The 20947-nt window shown below is 44.3% G+C and overlaps 1 protein-coding gene across 1 annotated transcript in view; it reads left to right on the top strand.

The window, feature by feature from the left end:
- LOC134529960 (uncharacterized) overlaps positions 1 to 20947 on the top strand; it is a 107743-nt gene that overhangs the window by 27731 nt on the left and 59065 nt on the right. Inside the window, exon 3 of the mRNA XM_063364501.1 lies at positions 5828 to 6088. Coding sequence (XP_063220571.1) covers positions 5828 to 6088 — 261 coding nt within the window. The remainder of the gene's footprint in view (positions 1 to 5827; positions 6089 to 20947) is intronic.

Genomic DNA, 20947 nt, shown 5'->3' with positions numbered 1-20947 from the left:
CTCCCGGTCTTGGTGTTTGATTGGTACTTGCCAGTACCCTGACTTCAGATCTAGCGTGCTGAACACGCGGGCCCTCCCGAGGCCGGATACCGCCGTCTCGACGCTGATCTGCGGGGGTGGTGCGCTGATGGTTACAGCATTGAGGGGGCGAAAATCAGTACAAAAACGCAGGGTACCGTCCATTTGGGGGCCAGAACGATATACATGCATTGTAGGGGCTGTTGGAGGGTTCGATCACCCCACTGTGCAGCATTTCAGTGACCTGCTCCCGTATGATCCTCTGCTCCTTGTACCCATTACCCCGGGGTGATTCATAGATGGGTTGGTCGGTGGTGGTTGGGATGGAGTGTTCGGCTACAGTGGTGCGCCGTAGGGGCTCTGCGGTCGCGAACACGCCTCGTCGTTCCTGCAGGACTTTGTTGATGGCGCTACGGAACTCCGGTGGTACATCGTGGTGGAGGTCGTCTAGGGTTATGGTTGGGCCTGATGGACTAGGTGTTCGACCCACCGCATACACAACGAATCTCTCAGTTCGCCCCACATTGATTTTAGCTGGCCCCATCTCCAACACGGCATCGTGTTCTGCCAGCCAGGGTTGCCCTAACACAAGCTCTTCCCCCAAGTCCCCCACAACAACAGCGGTCACTGGTGTAGTTAGCTCCCGAAGGCTTACCTTCACATCCGCATGTCCCATCATCCGGCCGTTGTGGGTGGTGGTTGCCAGCCGGAGCTCGCCCTGGTGTGGGCGGAAGGTGCCGGGAGGTACCAGCGAGGGGTGGATGAACACTTGGCTCGCCCCCGTGTCGATGAGGGCGAGGGTCGGGCGCCCATTCACCTCGACGAGCACGCGGAGCAGGTGGTCGCTGGGCTGTGCGAGTTGTCCCATCCTGGGTGGTTGTAACTGGATTGGTCCGCTGTGGCCGGGCTGTTGGGCGTGGTGTATGTCGGCGCGGTGAGTGCGCTCGGCGGTTGAGCGTGGTGTGGTTCTGGGGTCGCCGGGTCCTGTCATGAGTGTCGTGGTGGGTTCTGACATGGTTGGTATACCTGGTGGTCTTCGGTAGCGAGGTGTTTTGGTGGGCGGCGCTTGTCGTGGCTCGTCGTGGTTGTCACCGGTGCTCATGTGGCGTATGTCGGCACGGTGGATGCACTCGGCAGTTGAGCATGGTGCGGCACTGGGGTCATCGCGTCCTGTCGTGAGTGTCGTAGTGGGTGGTTCACGTCGTGCTGCCCTTGTCGCGGGTGGGTTTGCAGTGGTCGTGGCATCACCTGGTTCGCGCGTCGGTATTGCGGGTGGGGGGCTCCATCTGTGTCCCCCCCTTACTCGTTTCCCGTCGGCTCTTGGTGGTGCGAGGTGGTGGGTGGCCAGTAGGCGGGTTGTGTCGTGCGCCGTGCGTTTGCCCCCCTAGGACAGTCGCTGTGCCAGTGGTACGTGCCCTGGGAGCATCCTAACCTGCACTGCGGCGGTTGATAACTCGCGTTGGCTTCTGGCCGCGTCAGGCCGTCGGTGCGTAGTGTTCTTGGCTCCCTGAGGTTGGGGCCCCTCTGTTGAGGTTGGGGTGGTGGTGCCTGGATTGCTAGCAGGTGTCGGCGGTTGGGTGGGCTGCTCCGTTCTCGCTCGGGGCCACGTGCGCTCCTTCCCCACATCCTCTGAACATTTTGCTCCGTCGCCACCGCGAGTTGCACGTATTCCATGACGGTGTTTACGTGGGTTACGCGCATGAACGGCTGGAGCTCGTCCCTCAACAGTAGGGTGATGGTGGGGAGTGCTCTGGTGGGCTCTGCGAGTGGTGCTATGCGCTTGAAGAGCTGTAGCTTGTGTGCCACGAAGTTCTCAACGGGTTCGCCGTCTCGCTGTGTGTTCCCGTAGAATTGTGCGGTGCATTGCACCATCGTCGCGCCTGCATCGAACCGTTGGCTGAAGGCCTCCGTGAACTCCTGCCACTCCATATCGAAGCGGCCCCATAGGCGCCACCATGTCAGGGCGCTTCCCCGCAGCTGTTCGCTGGTCCGCTCGGGCCACTCGTCGATTGGGGTTCCGCTTCGCGTGAGTCGGATTTCGCACTGGTGTAGGTATGCGCAAGGGTCCTCGTGAGGCGCACCACTGAATTCGGGTAACCTCGATGAGTATGGGGCGGTTCGAACCGACTCCATGCGCGTGTTGGTGGGTCGCGTTGCTATGTCGTGCCCAATCGGTTGTGCTGTGGTTTGGTGTGGGGGCATGCCGTAACATGTGTTTGGCTTGTTCCCGGTGACTGGCACTGTCAGTGTGGGTTGTGGTGGTATTGTATACCCTGTCTCTAATTTTTCCTTCCAAATCTTGTCCCAGTCTATGTTCCACTGTTCGTGGTTCGCTTGGTTGGTTGGTGACATGGTATTGGTTTGCGCTGCGCATTGGCACGTGCTTTGCCAAGGCAGTGAGCCTGTCAGCAAATCGGCGGTTCTCGGTTGCTTGCAGTGTGAGCATGTCCCGTTGGATGTTTGGTGAAACATAGTTGTGTTGCGACTCTTGGTGCTTTGGACAGCTGTTATCGTTGAAGTGCCGCGCGCGCCTTAGCGGGTCCGCGGGCTAGGTGCCCGGACAGCCGCACAAAGCGGAGATCGCGATTGGGAGGGCGGGTTGGTTGCGCGCGCCGCTGCAGTGGCCGGGAGAAGGGGGTGGTGCGGACACCCGTGTGAAGGTAGGGGCCGAGAGCGCCCGGACTGCCGCACAAAGCAGAGGACCGAACAGGCGGGGTGGAGGAGGGGGAGTGCGGATAGCAATGCGGAGCGGCGGCCGAGAGCGCCCGGACAGCCGCACAAAGCGGAGGTGAAAAACGGTCGTTGAGGGGTGGGGATGTCGCGCTCCCGCGTTGCGAAGGACGCGAAGCTTGATGATGCGGGTGGGTGGGGAGAAGCTCCTATGTCCTCTCGCCTCGACGCGCCGTCTGTCTGAACCTGATACGTTCTCGCCCGCAAAATGGCCGTTTCGTGCCCGCTTTGTCGTCTGAGTTGGGAATGGCTTGAAGAATTCTGTTTTTAAATTTCCCCTGGATTGTTTTCTGTCCGGTTTTGCTTGACGGGTATTTCTCTTGCTAATTTATTTTGCACTATTTGCCCCACGTTGGGCGCCATTTGCCATCAGCCGGGGTTTCGGGTGCGATTCCCGCGGCGAGTCTAAGGAGCTGTACGTGAAAATTGGGGTGTTTTCCGGGAGGGCGCCAGGCTAGCTCTGTCGTCTAACCGTGAGTGGGTCGATCGGCCCCAGCGTGTCCCCTAGACTCGGTGGCTTGACTTGGAAAGTAGCGACGGCCGGGTTAATCCCTGCACCGTAGAAAAAAAACCGACCCGGAGTCGCGTGGGGAGTTGCGTTGAAAAAGGTATTCGGTGATGACTATAGTTACCAGTCGTGAAGAATCAGAGAGACAAAACTTGAAGGCTCCCCACGGTACGCGCACGTCTGCTCCGGGCCGCGAGCTGATCAGAACTGCCTCAGGGGTTGGCGTGCGGAGAGGGGGACACTCCCTCCATGCACCAAGGTTACGCCGCTCGTCTCATTTGGGTGAAGACTTGGCGAGGGGTGCGTTCCACCAGCAGGAGCCAGTACTGCGGGCTGAGGCCGGGCTAATGGCCTTCGGTCGGTACGACGTCAAACTGAACATGTTGATACGCCAAGTGAAGAAAGTGTCATCAGTTCTAGAACATGTTTTGTAGTAAATTCAGGAGAGAATATTTCGTCTTTCCAAGGAAATTCTCAAAGTTCTCTTCCAGGATCTTTGACAGAGAACCTCTCCTATTTGCCTGTGACTTCTCAAACTTCTCTTCCAGGGACTTCAACAGAGAACATTTCACCGTCCCTTGGGATTTCCGATAGTGAGACAGCTTACGTAAAAAGATGCAATGTTGCTACACCTGAAAAGATACCGCAAAACATTTCGTCGAAAGATTTAACACCCAGTAAAATGTTGTGTGATATTTCTCCAGTGCCCTTGGTAACGAAAGCTAAATTAATACGACGAAGTGGTAAACCAGCACATCTAGCCAAAATTCTCAACTCTCCTGAAAACGTAGCAGTGTTAAAGGAGAAGAAAAAAAAACACGAAAAAGAGCAAGAAAAGAAATTGAACAAAAGATCGGAACGAGAAAAATGCAAACAAGTAAAAGAACAAAAACAAAAAGAGAACAAAAACAGGCCATATTTAACATCAGGAGGACACATCATGCAAAAGAAGAAGAAAATCAATTTTTCTACGAGAAGAGGAAGAAGAAATAAAGGAAATTCAAGTCTGCCTCATTCATCGGAAAGTGAAGACCCTCCAGTTCTAAATGATGAAAGTGACGATGGTCTAACAGAAGAGTGGAATGAAAATGAATGTGTTGGTTGCAGATAAGATTATAACGAAACACAAAAGTGCGACGAGTGGTTTCAGTGTCTAATGTGTCATTATTGGCTTCATGAAGGCTGCAGTCAATATGAAAATGTGTGTCACGAATGTGGAAAAAAATTACTAAAAGGAAGGCGTAGGGCAGAGTGAATATTTAATTTGGAAACACAATATTTTAATATTTAGATTTTAGTTTGATTGATAGTTAACTGTAATTTTTAATGCTGTGTTCCTTTTCAGCTGAAATTAGTTACTAAAATAATATTTTTACTATTGTTTTAAAATCATATTTAATATTTTGTTACTGTCCCTAGCAATGCCTTTATTGTATTAAAAAAGTTAAACAAGTGAAATGTTGTATTTAGCAAACTGTAATTTTCTAATAAAATTTTATAATTCCTGGTTCATCTATCCCATACCATGTGGACCATCTCACCCATAGTACTGTGGGATAGATGGACCATGCAACCTTTATTTTAAAAGAGTGAAAGTTATAGAAAATATTCAGATTCAACATATTTATGTCCCAAAACGTAAAGGAAACTTCACTGCGCTTCATTTGGACTAATAATATATGTCGTTGAACAAAAATATTCAGATTAAAGTATAAAACAAAAAAACATGGTCCATCTCTCCCGGAACTACCCTATGTTTAAACACATTATAACTTAACACATATGTCAAAAATAGTCAATTACTAATTTAATACTTTTTTAGAAAATGTCTGAGTTTTCAATACTTCAGGTAAAGTGTTGAATTCTTTTTTATTACCAAAACTAATTACGAAGCTTCTAGCCTAGTTTTAATATTAATATAGCGTATTATTAAAGAATGTGTACCAGGATAAAGAGTTGTATCAAGATTCATTGTTAAAAATTGCTGACGATGTATTGTGAAAAGCTACCCTTTTATCACACAAACAAGCATGTTCACTTCAAACTCAGCAAGAGAAGGAGAAATTGGTGAAAGACCAAAACAGGTATCAGGTCAATGTTTGTTATTCAGCCTAAACAATTTATAAGGATTACAGCTTAGCATCTCATAGATGCTGAATTCATTAAAGATTGATGATGTGTGAAGTAATGGAATAGTGACAGGATGGATTGTGGGGGAAAACAGGAGAACCCCAAGAAAACCCACCAGCTTATATGTACACCATATTTCCCACTAGCAAAGAAATCGAAGTTTGACCTTCCGGGAATTGAACTCCTGGACTTTCTTGTAAGAGATGAGTTATCTATATATAAAGCCACTGTGGCCTTGCTCACATAAAAATAATTTGAGATTAAATAAAAAAAATTTAAACTCTCCACATTATCTTGAAACAAAATAATTATCAAAAAAATGTTAAAGCACGATAGGCTTCTCACTACAATAGCAGCCATTAAAAAAATGATAATAGCTTCAGTATATGGGCTTCTACCTTTTAGCTTCCAACAAATGTTATGTTCATTCATATGTTACAGGGCCATAATTGTGAAGAAGAGTGTGGGAAGCAGTGGATCAACAGGAAAACGTAAGGAAAAAAAGAAACATATTCCTAAAATGTCTGACCAGCAGGCAGGTGTATTGGAAGCAGATGATGTATCAAAATTAACCGTCAGAAAACCAGAAGAGACAGAAGAGAATGTTTTGTTGAAAGCTGGCCCACCATCACAAAACGAAGCAAGTTCTGATGAAACTCAACCAGAGATGGAGAAATTGTTGAAAAAAACAAACCAAGAAAGGTAACAACTCAACTTATTTAAATGGTCAGATAAAATGGTTTGCAGTTCGGTAACAATTTTTGAAACATCTTTTTACCTGTTGTGTTTTATTTTGCCTAGTTTCAACTAATTTTGTCATGGGGCACAGATACTTTTGTCCATCAGTTCATCTTAGAAACATTAAGAGAGCGTTCCAGATAATCAGCATTACCCTCACACTCCCTGAAACAGTTCCTTGCATACTTGTCATGTCGATAGAGGACCCCAGATCCAGGGGGAGAAAGGGAACCTGGCCTCCCTCCTACAGGCTTTCTGAAGATGTGCCTAGGTACATGCTCCTTTACAAACTGCAAACATTATTTTTTTTGTTAATTTTGCTGCTTTTAATTTCTACCAATTAGCGAGTTGTTCAACCAATACAATACTATCATGAAATGCGATTGCTAACATGTGTAGATATTGGCTTCACCTTAAAAAATGAGATCAACCCTTGTCTCATGTGCACTGAAGCTACACTCAATATTTTTTAAATCACACAAACATAATTTATAAAACAATATTTTAATCAATGCAATCTCAAACATTTTCTTACCAACTTACAATATAAAATAAGTCAATCACTCAGCTTCTGGTACTTACAAACCAACGGCAACGTAGATAAATACTAACTTGAAGAAATGTGCAAAGCATGCATTCTTATACTCCCAACTCACACTAACAATATGTGATATGGAACCAAAGGGGTTGTAAACATTAAACTCTGGAGAGGCCCTAGGTGAAAGCAAAAGAGCAAGGAAGTCAGTTTCAGGAAAACAAGAACAAAGGAAAATACAGCAAACAATCTGGTTATTGCATCCCTTTGGAAATGGCGCAGCATGTATTTTTGCAGGCATGTCGATTTTTTTCAGTCAGGTGTGCCGGTACAAAATTTTGAGTGGTTGACAAAAGTCATGAGACATTTTTGTGGACCAACTCAAGCCACCTGTATCAATCTTCTTGCTCCAGTTATTTTTCACCCAACTTATTATATTATAGTTCAAAATATATTTTTAAAAACTTTGCCTTCACAGATTTTTTAGGCCATAAAGTAAACGGCTTTGGCTTTTGTCGTGATCACAACTAAATATAAAATAAAATCTAAATAACAAAAGAAAATACTAATTGTAATAACACAACTCTACCACAAGTAATATGGTTAATTGTATGTTGCAAAACTTTGGAATAAAGTAATATGTGTAGGTATACTAGTAAATGTCAAATATATAAACTTGGGACACTTATTGCTGTAGAATTAAAGATTATTGAGGTTCAATTTTGAGAAACAAGTAACAATGACTTTAAATGTATTAATAACTGAAAACACATATAATTGTTGCTTTACACAATAATAACTTCTTCAAAATGTATTTTATCTTTCGTCCTTGCGGAAAACTAATTCATTCAAAACATCATAAAGATTCAGTGCTGATGTTTCATCTTTGTGGACATAAAGCAGCATCATATGTTTTGGGTGCTTCTGCTTCATGGTGGCCTGCAGGTAAGTATTCAAATAGCGGAGGGCAGCAAGTGATCATTCTGATGAAAAAAAAGGAACATTAATGCTGATGTAGTGCTTCTACCTTGTAAGATTAATGAAGAAATATTGCAAAAGCGTCAACAACTCATTCCTCTTTGTCCAACAAAATGGTGTGTGAGGGTGAAATATCTGGAAAGATTAAAAAAAAAAAAAAAAAAAAAAAAGAGTATTCAAGGGTACAGAGAACTCTTCAGACAATTGTTTAAAATCCGAGGGCTATACTTACAGAGAAAAACACACTTTCATTACGAACACAACTAGCAGCAAGACATTTTTGAGGAGGCTCTTTGTGGTACCAGATTCTTTGCTAAGAAGTTCGGCAATTTCAGCATAGGACAAAGGTGGATCTCCAGGCATATTCTTCAGCAACTTCATTGAGTATCCTCCATAGTTTTTAAGACATTTTCTGAGGTCATTTAAATGCTTCAAGCAAAAGATTTGCAAGCAATTCAAGTGTATCAAGAGATTTTTGATGAAATGTTTACGTCAGATTATTTGAGAGAAGATCTATTAGTTAAAAAATAATCCTTTCTAAACTAAACTTTCGCTTACAAATTTGCTGGAAGCACAGTATTGTTGGCATTTTACAAGCATCATGGTGTTCAGTGGGATGGTCTAGGAACATTTCTCTGCTAACACGAGAGTTTCATCAAACAAGCAGTTGAATTCTGTATTATAATGAAGTGTTGCAATTCAACTGATAAACAATCGGGCTGTCTGCTTTGCACCTGTTGCAGATATGCCAGGATTCTGAAGTGCTCTAACAAGTTGTACACAAAGACTAGACATTTATATGCTGACAATCAGGTAAATTTTTAATCCAAATGTTTATCTCTGGAAGTATAGCCCCCGGATCATCAACAATAGTCTGAAGAGTTTTCTGAATCCTTCAATATTGCAGTTTGTATCTTTTCAGAGATTTTAACCCTGCACACCCTCTTGTTGGACAAAGGAGAATGAGTTGCTGAGGCATTTCCAAAGATATTACTTCATTAATATTATGAAGTAAAGCACTACACCAGCATTAATGTTTCTTTCTTTTACAAAGAGTTCAGAATAATACTGCTGGAATCATTCACGAGACAAAGATCACAAATTCCTCAAATTTGTTTTTCATTTTCTTGTGGAGCCAAATCAGCTGCATGGTTTGTAAAATGCACATAACGAGACTTTGTCTGATCATCCTAAGTATTGTTACGAATATAATATGGGGGAACTGGGTTCGTAAGGGATATCCCAATTAAGTTTTATTACAGTTATATTAATTATTAATATTTACATTACTCATAAATAATTGTACTTACAAATGTCTGATCATCAATCACTTGCACTTAAAAATGTTTATTCGCCAGTCACTCAATGTCTGTCAAGTTCCACAGTTTACACTCCTCACTGGAGCAAGGCTCGACAGTGAATCGCCCTTTAGCTCTCCCCTGTCCCCACACACACATACACACAGTCTCGTGCCACTCAGTCGCACTCTCATAGTCCCATCGCGCTGCGTCGCGTTGCTTTATAAGGGGTTTTTCACCCTCTTTGCCGATGTCGCAATTCACTTTACTCGCGGAACTCTCCGAACTCTCGGAACCCCCGCGGAGGCCGGTGTCGACACATATATCCCAATGGCGACCTTCTCAAAGGGACGAGAGCGACTATGATGTGTCGCGTCATCCCGAGCTGACCCGACGCCTGAAAAGTCTATGAAGGTGACGTTTATTCGTGCCACTCCACACAGCAGCTTCGGGAAATCCGCCGAATTCCCAAGCCACTTAAGGGGGTGCCTCCCATTTCAGGTCAAGATTTGATATTTACAGTAATTACAGATAAACTTGTAGACTTTTCCAATTGTTTAACTTTCACGAAATGAAAAATATGTTCAGTGCATACTTTTTGCGTAATTAGCTGCCAAAGTTACATTTTCAACTTTTTTGGGTTGTACAAATAAGGAGAATTTAATTTATTGCAGAACTGAAACTTTTTAGGTTTAACTGCAATGCCACTGGCTACTTCAAGAAATGGTTTGAATTTCTTTCACAAAATATTAATTAATTTTACTTGGCATTTCAAAATTCTCAAATTTGTTACGAATTTGACAGCCAAGACACATGAAATGAGTTTTTGTGATAGAAATGCAAACCATATCATGAAGTAGCCAATGACATTGCAGTTAAACCTAAAAAGTTTCAGTTGTACAATAAATTAAATTCTCTTTATTTGTACAACCCAAAAACGTTAAAAAAATAACTTTGGCAGCTAATTATGCAAAAAGTATGTGCTGTATAAAATTTTCATTTTGTGAAAGTTAAACAATTGAAAAAGTCTAAAAGTTTACCAGTGATTAATAAATATATAAATTCGTGACCTGAAATGGGTGGCATTCCCTTAAAGTGTCAGTGACAATAGTCCATGGTGGGATGGTGAGCGGGGAGCAGAGGGGGATGATAAGCCAGACCCTTGTAATCCGGTGGGGCACGCGTGGCATGCGTGACGTTAGCGGTCGTGCAGGGCCGCTGGCAAGACTCGCTGGAAGGCCTACTCAGATAGCTGGCACACGTCGTGGCCTGGCCTCCTAGCATGCATGTAACACTACCCCCCTCCTTAAACCTGTTCGTCCCGAACAGGTAACACATCCCTTCCGGCATATTTCCTCAATCAGTCCAAATGTACACTTTCATCTGTCCCCTCTTTCCTCTCTGGATGCGGTAGACCACATCATTTAGTCGCTTCAAGACTTCATGCGTGCCTTCCCATGCTGCTTGAAGGTTAGGTTACCTTCCCTTCCTTCGTTGCGGGTTGTAGAGTCATCAAATCGCCCTTCTGAAATTCGGTTGAGTTAGCATTCAAATCGTACCTCATCTTCATTACATTTGTCACTAATCGAAGATTTTTGCGGGCTTCTTCATTAATAAACACCATTCATTTCTCTAGATGATTGACATAATCAATGGTGCTGGTCGGCTCCCTGCAAGGACGACCGAACTTGACGTCACAGGGCAGCCTCAACTCCTGTTCAAACAGAACACTCGCAGGGGTCTGCCCAGTGGAGTCATGGATGCAGACCTATATGCCATCAGGAATAACAGGATGTGTTGATCCCAATCCTGTTGATGCTCAGCCACAACCTTGGCAAGGTGTTCCTTGAGATTTCTAGTGAACCTCTCCACCATGCCATCGAACTGAGGATGTAGGGCTGTAGTCCTCGTTTTATCTATTCCCAGCAACCGACAGACACCTCCTGAAATATTGTTGACTCGAAATTGTGGCCTTGGTCATTCGTGGAGCTCCAATGGTACCCCAAATATGCAAATGAAGTTGTTGATTATTGCATCCGCAATGATAGTGGCTTCTTGGTTAGGAAGTGCATAAGCCTCTGGCCACTTATTGAAGTAATCCATTGCTACCAGAATATACCGGTTACCATCTTTGGTCTTCGGAAATGGTCCAAGGATGTCGATGGATACATTGTAGGCCATAATTTCCCCACAACTCTGGTGTTGTGGCCCTTTTTTAGCCGAGCATGCTTTGCATTGTCTACACCAAGACTCCACATCCTGGCAACACCTCAACCATAGCATTTGTGGATCTTGGCTAGAGTTTTGTTCATCCCTAGATGACCACCAGAGGTACAATCCTGGATTTATTTCAACACCTCTGTCACTAGACTCTTTGGAAGAAGTAGTTGCATAGTAACTACTTTTCAATTTGAGCTCTCCCATGCCCTCATTGGCAGCCTATTCACCATCCTCACGGAATTCCGCTGTGCCCAGTAAGCTTTCAGAGCCCTTCGGTCACTGGAGATCTTATGCCATATTGGATGTCCAGTACCATTCTCTAGTAAGTTTATAATGGGTGCCACATCAGGATCTTTCCGCTGCACTGCTATCAAGCTGGCATTATCCCATTTATATTCCACATTAGTTATCGTTGTTCGCCGAACATCTTCAATACCCTAACTTTTCTCCGCCCTTTTGCAATGGTTGCAGCATACCTTGCAAGGTCTTCGGGAGAGAGCATCGGCATCGCTGTGATTTCGGTCTTCCGTGTGTTCAATCCGACAATAAATCTGCTGCGATGTCTTCCTGGAGTCGGGCAGTCCCCCTGGATGTGTCCTAGTTTGTTACAGACAAAAAACCGCGAGTGTCATCCTGCTCTTCTGATCTGGATGTGTGTCGGGCAGTCCCACTAGATATGTCCTGGTTCATTGCAGACATAGCACAACGGGCGTCATCCTGCTCTTCTGATCTGGTTAACTGAAGCGTAATTCAGAAGCTTCTTCAATGCCCTGAGAATGTATACTTCATGAGTTGTGTTACTGGCATTTGCTCCATTGTAGGTCTCCAGTCCAGCTCTCCTTGTTCTGATGTTGATGTTTCTGTTCCTTGAGGCACTGCATGCTGCATCAATTTCCAGGGCATTAACCAAGACCTCGCAGCTCTTCTTGTGTTGGGACAAATTAAAAGTTTGCTGAACCTCCTCATCTCTGAGCCCATCTACAAAACCAATGGTGGCTAGCTAATGGCGCATCTCCATTGGTGCTTCTGGGTAGGTGAGGTGTACGACTCGCTCAATGTCGGCTTCGAATTCTTGGAGTGTTTCTGAAGATCTCTGTTGACATCTCTTCAGGGCTGCTCTATACACCTCGCCCATGTGTCAGACGCCATACCTCATCTCAAGGGCTTCTACTAATATGGCATAGTCTTTCTGGTCTGGGACTGGTATGGTCTGCAGCAGCTCTAGTGGAGATCCTCTCACAGCCAAGACAAGTGCTGTAGCCTTTTATTTCTCACCACGACAATTTACTTCTGCAGCTACCTCTAACTATCTTCTGTACACTGGTCACGAATATTCACCATCGATGTTGGGTGGCTTGAATTTTGAGTGGCTGCTGGAAGTGCCCTCCACTTTAACATCCTCAGAGTTACTCTTCTGGTTTGCCCAGTTGTAGCTTCCTTAATCATACAATGGCCTTTTTCGGTCCTGCTTCTACACACAGTTCGGTTTTCCTGTTCGAGTTGAATTAACTGTTGCTCCTGTCGGGCAAGTTGCTGTTCCAAACTCTGCACTTTGCCTTCCAACTGGATGCTGGTTTCATCGATCTTCTTCATTTCTTCTTGGTTATTCTTGATTTACTCTATCTCGGTCTTTATAGCATTCTTCACCTCTTCTTGGCAGTTCTTCATTTCATACATCATTTCTTCTTGGCCATTATCAATTTTATTCTTCATCTCTTCTTGGGTATTATCAATTTTATTCATCTCTTCTTGGCCATTCTTCATTTCCTCTTGGTTAACCTTGATTTTATTATTCATTTCCTCCTGACCCTTCTTCATTTCCTCTATGTTATTATTCATTCCAGTCAAGAAAGACAACTTTTTAAGTTTGTCGGCCGCCATATTTTGTGTCCACATACACTACCAGCCCTCAATTAGCGAATAACTAAATTTTAAAAATGTTTATTTATTTAAATTTTAAGTAAAGAAACTCTACACTAAATCTATAATTAGGGCTATCTCACTTCTGACATCAAAATGGTACGAGTATAATGTGGGGGAACTGACTTCGTAAGGGATAGCCCAATTAATTTCTATTACAGTTTTATTAATCACTAATATTTACATTACTAATAAATGATTGTACTTAACAATTTCTGATCACCAATCACTTGCACTTAAAAATGTTTATTCGCAAGTCACTCAGTGTCTGTCAAGTTCCACAGTTCGCACCCCTCACAGGAGCTAGGCTCGAAAGTGATTCGCCCCTTACTTCGTGCCTGTCCACACACACACACACACAGCCTCTCGCAACTCAGTTGCACACTCACGGTCCCGTCGATCCTCGTCGCGCCACTCTAAAGGGATTCTCTCACCCTTGTCATCGATGTCGCACTTCACTTCACTCGCGGAACTCTCGGAACCCCCGCGGAGGCCGATGTCGTCGCTTGAGTACATAGCTGTAGCGTGTCGCGTCATCCCGGACCGACCCAACGCCCGAAAAGTTCAGAAAGGTGGCATTTATTCGCGCCAATCCCCGCGGTGGCCTCGGGAAACCCGCAGAATTCCCAGGGCGCTTAAAGTATCAGTGAGTGACAATAGTCAGAGTCGGAACGGTTTGCGGGGAGTGGAGGTGGATGGTCAGTTAGACCCTTGTAATCCGACCGGGATCGTGTGGCATGCATGACGTCAGCGCCTGTGCGGAGCCTCTAGCCAGACTCGCTGAAAGACCTGTTCAGGTACCTGGCACGCGTCGCGGCATTGCCACCTAGCAAGCACGTACCATATTTTCTGTTCACCTTTCTCCCGTCCAGACATATTGGCTGCACCATCTAAAGTGTCCTCAAAATTCGTTAAGAGACAGGTTAAACCTGAGCAACATATATTTTATTGCAAAAGTCAGTGTTGTACTTTTTTAGTATCCTGGATTGTACATACAAAAGAATATTTCTTTAAGTTACAGACATTCTGGGCAAACAAATATTAAGCGAAAGTAAAACTGTTCCAGCCCACGAATATTTGTTGTACACCTATCCCTCACTTAGCACGACTAATTCGTTACTAAAAATGCTCGTGTTATTCGAAATCGCGTATTCTGAAGCATTAGTTTCCATAAATAGCAAGGCTAATTTATTTAATATGTTCCAAAATTGTGTAGGAATATACTTTACGTAATATAAATGTGTTGAATAACACTCAGCTATAAATATGTCACACCATTTATCTTTATATGCCTCTCATCGCACTTTGTATGACAAATACGACACTGCGTATTGGGAGATACGTGCTTATGTACTTTATCGCCAGTCGGCTGGCTGACTTTCCCGCCTGGGCCTGACCTTCAACTCACGTCGCGTACTTTTCCAAACCATCCTTTACGGACAGTGAAACCGATATTACTGTCGGGATAGTTATAATTTAATTTTTCAAACCTTAAAGTGCTTATTCGCGTATCACCACATGGTTCACACTATTGTATTTATCCTTCTGACTTGGACAGCTACAAAACAGTCTAAGCTTACAACTCCACCATTGTCTGACTCGCGCTCGCACGCACACAAGAAATAACTGCCACTCAAGTCAACAACACAACACTCCCCTTCTCATCTCAAACTGTCCCTATAAATTTAACCTTTTCGGTGCTTTCACCAATCTACCTGGGTATCTACAATATGGAGTTTTGATTGGTGTTGACAATGGGAAACCTTTGAACACTTCTTGTTCCTCGTCACTTTCACTTCCTATTCCCTCTGCTGCGCTGCTCCCTCTTGGCTCCGCATCCTCCTCTTACTGCTGGATCTGCACAGGTAGACCTTTTCGGTGTTTCTCTCCTCTAGTACTTCTCTGGAAACTGCGGGGTTATGTGTTGGTCTCATGCGATTCACCCTTGCTTCACTCTGCTTGTGCTTCTCCCCACTTCCTGTCACCTGCTTTCCTGGCTGAATCCGCATCTTCAAATGGTCTGTGTGCACTAACCTAACCATCTCTCCCACCTGTACACGGTAAGTAACTTCACTAACTCTTTTTGTCACCACCCCGTGCACCCACTTTGCTTCTTCTCCTCTCACTGTTTTCACCAGCACAGCCTCACCCTCTTGAAACTCCCTAAGTGGACCCCGTTTTGTGACCAGCCTGAGTTTACAGTGCTCCTGCTTCTCAGTCATCCTACCCGTGAAAGATGGTTTAAGCAGGGCCAAACGGGTACGTGGTTGTCGCTGAAGGAATAATTCTGCCGGGGTTTTCTTTGTAATGGAATGGGGAGTGTTACGGTAGGCAAACACGAACACATCCAGCCTATGTTGTAAAGTGTGTCCCCTCTTTCCTCTCTGATCTTCTTTTAACTGCCATTTTAATGCTACCTTGACTGTTTGAACGTGTCTCTCAGCTGCACCATTTGATTGTGGATGATATGGTGGTGTTCGAACATGTTTTACACCATTCGATGCTAAAAAACAACCAAACTCCTGAGACTGGAAAGGTGGGCCACTATCGGTCACCACTACCTCTGGTAACCCAAATGCTACAAACAAGGTACGTAACTGTTCCACCATATGAAAAGCAGTGGTGAACTGCATCGGCAATACTTCCAGCCACCTTGAAAACCCATCCACCACGATCAAAAACTTATGCTTGTGATGCTCTGCAAAATCCATGTAAACTCGTTGCCATCTTCTACCTGGCCAGCTCCACTGGTGCAGTGGTACTGGAGACACTGCATTTTGGTTTAATTGACACACTTCACATTGTCGCACCTCTTCTTCAATCTGTCTGTCCATACCCGGCCACCATACGTAGCTGCGAGCCAACATCTTCATTCGGGTGATGCCTGGATGTTCTTCATGTAACAGTTGAATAACTCTGCTTTGCAACACCCCCGGGATAACCACTCTACTCCCCCAGATCACACAATCCTGCTCCACCGACAGCTTTAGCTTCCTGACTGCAAAGGGCTGCAGTTCCGGTGCCACGGTTTTAGGCCACCCCCGTAGAATGATGTCGGAAAGCTTCGATAACACTGCATCTTTCCGAGTAGCTACCGCAATATCGGATGCTGCCAGCGGGAGGTCCTCGAAGGGTGCAAAAAATATTTCCTCTCCTAACCATGGCTCACCTCTTTCCTTCTCCACACATGGTTATGACAACCATGATAACCCATCCACATGTCCAATTGCTCCTCCCTGCTTGTACTTTACTTCATACTGATATGCCCCCAACATCAGAGCCCAGCACTGAATTCTGGCTGCTGCCATGACTGGCACCCTTCGTTTTCTACCAAACAATGCTGTTAACGCTTGATGATCTGTTACTAACACAAACTTGCGCCCACAAAGATACATGTGGAACTTCTTCACTGCAAACACCAAGCTAAGGGCCTCTCTTTCCACCTGACTATATCCCACTTCTGCTTTTGATAAGGTTTTAGAGGCAAATGCATATGGCCGCTCCTCACCTGAATGCATAACATGCGCTAGTACAGCTCCCACTCCATATGCGCTAGCATCCGCTGTGACCACAATGGGCAAGGTGGGGTCATAGGGCACCAGCACAGGACTCCGCACAAGCATCTTTTTACTCTCCAAGAAGGCCTGCTCGCATTCTACCGTCCACTGCCAGTGGTGATATTTCTGTAACAATTTATACAAGGGATGCAAAACAGTTGCCAAGTTTGGCATAAATTGTCCATAGAGCTGAAGTAGTCCGAAGTATGAGTGCAGCTGTGAAATATCCTTAGGGGCTGGTGCCTCCTGAATTAATTTTATCTTCTCCTGGGTTGCTTGAATGCCCTCACTTGATATCCTGTGCCCCAAATAAACCACGCTTTTGCACAGCAGCTTACACTTTTCCTTCTTAACACAGATTCCATAGGCCTGCAGCCTTTTAAACACCTCCACTAACTTATGTCTACCATCTTTCAAACTCGACCCCACCATAAGAATATCATCCAGGTACGTATACACTCCATCAATACCTTTCAATACTTATTCTATTGCTTTCTGGAAAATATACGTATCACTAAAAAATCCAAAGGGCAACCGTGTATATCGAAACAATCCTTTGTGTGTATTGATGGTCAGTAATGGCTGACTCAATTTATTAACTGACAACTGAGTATATGCAGATTGCAAATCAATGACAGAGAAAACATTTCCGCCTGCCAATTCACTAAAAATATCTGCTGGTCTGGGCAAGGGGTAATGATCCATTACCACTACTGGATTCCAAGTCACCTTAAAGTCACCACACAATCTAACTCCACCATCCTTTTTTCTTTACACATACTACCGGTGTTGCCCATTCTGACTTACTAACAGGGTATATAGCACCTGCGTGTACTAACCTGTCAATCTCAGCTTCCACTGCTGCCTTCCAAGTAAAGGGTACTTTTCTTGCCTTGCAAAAGACTGGTACGACTCCTTCCTTTAGCACCACATCAGCATCCACCCCTGCTATCACTCCAAGCCGCGATCGAAACAAACACTGGTACTCCATCATCAGTTTACTGACAATTACTTCTCGCTCGGACAAACTAATATTCTAGTCCAGCACCTGGATGTGTGCCCCCTTACTTGTTTTCCTGCCCCCAACCAGATTTTGCCAATCCAATTGCAGGAATGCCAACCAATTCCGTCCCAACAGCATTGGCAAAAGCTTTCCCTGGCTATCCACCACTACCATAGGTAATGTTAGCTTCTGACCCTGGTACTCCATTGGTATCTGACATTCCCCCAGTAGCTGTAAGGGTTGTCCTGAATACGTCCTGAAGGCCAAATCTGTTTTCTTTAGCTGACTTGCCCGTAATTTTTTCCAACAGGTGCTGTCGGAGCAAACAGTTACCACAGCCCCTGTATCCACAATCATCTTTTCCTGTTGCCCATTTAACGTCACATCAACTGTAAAATTTCTGGCTAGACCTCCCTCATTATAATGAATGTTGAGCAACTCTAACTCATCTGAATTTTCTTCTACCCAATGCACCTCTTGTGCCCGATACACCTTGTTAATGTGGCCCCGTTTCTTACACGCATGACATACCAAACTTGCAAATGGACACTGAGCAGCCAAATATTTGCACTGTTGCAACGGTAGCCCTTTTTATTTCCTCTGGCATTGACCTGTTTTCTGAAAGCTCTTCCTGATTGCTCACCCCCACTTATGCCCCCATTTGTAGGTGCGAGGACAAATGCACCCGCCAACTCCTACGCATCATCCTCCCGTTTAGTCAGCCCGAAATCCGGTCTTATTTCCTTTGACTGACTCAAGGCAGCTTTCATAATCAACACCTTCTCTAATGCTGATTGAAAGGTTAGGTTGTCTTCTACTAACAATTTCGGTACAATGTCTTCGTTATCCAAACCACTGACGAATGTTCGCGCAACTCTTCATTAAGGAACACACCATATTCACAAGACATAGACATTTTCTGTAAGGTTACGGCATAATCAGCTATTCCTTCCGACATTCCCTGTTTTCTTCTCAACAATTTCACACGCTCGGCGATCACAATTTTCCTGGGCGCGTAATGAGTCATTAATATTTCCACCAATTTTGCATACGACTTGGTTCCCGGCTTATGAGGTAGACAAAAATTCTTCAAAACAGTGTATGTTTTTGGTCCTAGCAATGTCAAGAACAAACTACACTTTTCCTCTTCTTTTATTTTATTTGCTTTGAAATAATGCTCCAACCTCTCCAAGTAGCACTCAAAATCACCATCGTCCCCGTGAAACTCTTCTATCTTGCCTAGCGACAGCTTGGTTAATAAACTATCACTTAACCACTCGTGGCTCACTACAACTTAATTTTACACTAAGTAGGTACCACATGTTTTGGTTGCTAGTCTGACCGAAATGCTGCTCTCTGTTTATACCCATGCATGCAAAAAAACAAAAGAATCCCATCCTCGTCGCCAGTTATTTTATTTCTCCTTCTGACTTGGACAGCTACAAAACAGTCTAAGCTTACAACTCCGCCATTGTCTGACTTGCGCTCGCACGCACACAAGAAAAAATTGCCACTCAAGTCAACAACAACACACACCATTCCTGTAGAGCCAATATTTTTTCATTGCAACATTCATTTAACGACCTTTTCCACGTGAATCATCTGTTCATTTCTGTTCTGGTATCTAATGTCAAATATATTCCCGCTAGTACAAACAACAGCATCGGACTTATATAAACTTTTTGGTAAGAGTCCTTATTTCGTACGATTGTGCGCACAGGTGACTTGCTTAAAACTTAAGTGCGACCAATATAAGCGTGGCCTTCATGACAATCTGTGCACCGTAATACTTCTAGTTTTGTCTCAAATACTTGAACACGATGCATTATGAGTGGTCAAGCACGTACAGTTACCGGCAGCTGAATGGGCAGACGTTTCATTTTTTTGAGTGAATTCCCTGCCACTGGCTAGACTGAGTTCACGGCTCGGTCTGTGGCCAGGCGACAATGGTATGGCACGGCGGTATACGCGCGGACGTAAAAAAACATTTGGTCCTTTAAACTCCATACCCGCAATTTAACTTGCCACAGCTGATGTTTGTACAACAGCGGATAGCGTAGACAGACCTGCTAGCGAAGCTTTTCCTCCCCTTGTTTGGCTAAATGTATCCCACAGCACATGTTCACAGAAGTTGAAACAGATTTCGTGGCATCGTGCTCGACTTTTTTTTCTGCCGAGATTTCGTGCTAACTGAAGTTTACAGATGTGCTATTTGAGACTGGGGCAGTAAAATTAAAATCGCGCTAAATGAATTCGCACAATCTGAAGCCATGCTAAGTGAGGGATATGTGTACTATCAGTAATTATAATAAAATAGGAAAGGTTTTAACTTCTTTAACAATGTCGCGAAGAACACTGCGAGCCATTATTTAAATCAACTGGTTATGCATTACTGAACTAAGATATTTGTTACGATAAGTAAAAGTAGGAGGAAAGTGATGGTTATGAAACACTGTAAACCAATGGGCGCCATATTTGTTCCGGCAAAGTGAGACCATGAGGTCGGTGAGGGGGGCGCAGCAGCATGTACTTGGGCCACGAGGCGAAGGTTGTTATGGTCTGCTGGGAATGTCACAGACAGCCATCTTGGTTCATTTTTTGTGGTGTTATTTTTAAGAGTAAAAATCTTTTTTATCCCTGTGACCTCGCCCCAAACCAGGGGACTTGATCGGCAGCCAGTGATGCTAGCCACTAGATGATGCTACACCAGAACTGTTGAGGGAGGACGAATTGAATTAGAAATACATATTCTTTTATTTGGGCGACAGTACCCAGAGGCATGCCAAAATTATAGTACATAATAGTTATGTTTAAATTAAAAAAAATGCCTTCTTTATTACTGGTAACTAATTAAAAAAAATATCACCTGCTGTAGGCCGCCATCTATATAACTCACGCAAAGTTGACTGCTATGGAACACCATCTATTTCACAGTGCTGCCATCTTTAAAAAATTTAATCTGCTAAAGCCTACTATCTCTTCATAATGGTGCCACATAAAAAAAAAAAAACTAAAGGGGGGCCCCATTATAGTAGTGGTTATGCAGAGGTGAGCCACTTATAAAAAGACTGCCATCTGTTTTTATAGTCATTGGTGTCACATTCAAAAATACTAAAGAGCACACTGAACATTTGAAAAGACCACCATATTTATTACTGGCCCCTAATTAAAATAAATATTGTTTACTATAGGCCACCTTCTTTTTACATGCTTTATATTAGCTTCACCTGTATGTTTGTTTGTCTGTCTGTCCGTCTGTAACTCTTTCGACTAAGAGTGAGTGACTCATCACTGTAAAATGTCCCACCTATT

The sequence above is a fragment of the Bacillus rossius genome, chromosome 2 (assembly GCF_032445375.1).
Source record: "Bacillus rossius redtenbacheri isolate Brsri chromosome 2, Brsri_v3, whole genome shotgun sequence".
Lineage (NCBI taxonomy): Eukaryota > Metazoa > Arthropoda > Insecta > Phasmatodea > Bacillidae > Bacillus > Bacillus rossius.
Note: the sequence above shows the minus strand (reverse complement) of the source record. Positions and strands in the feature narration are given on the sequence as shown.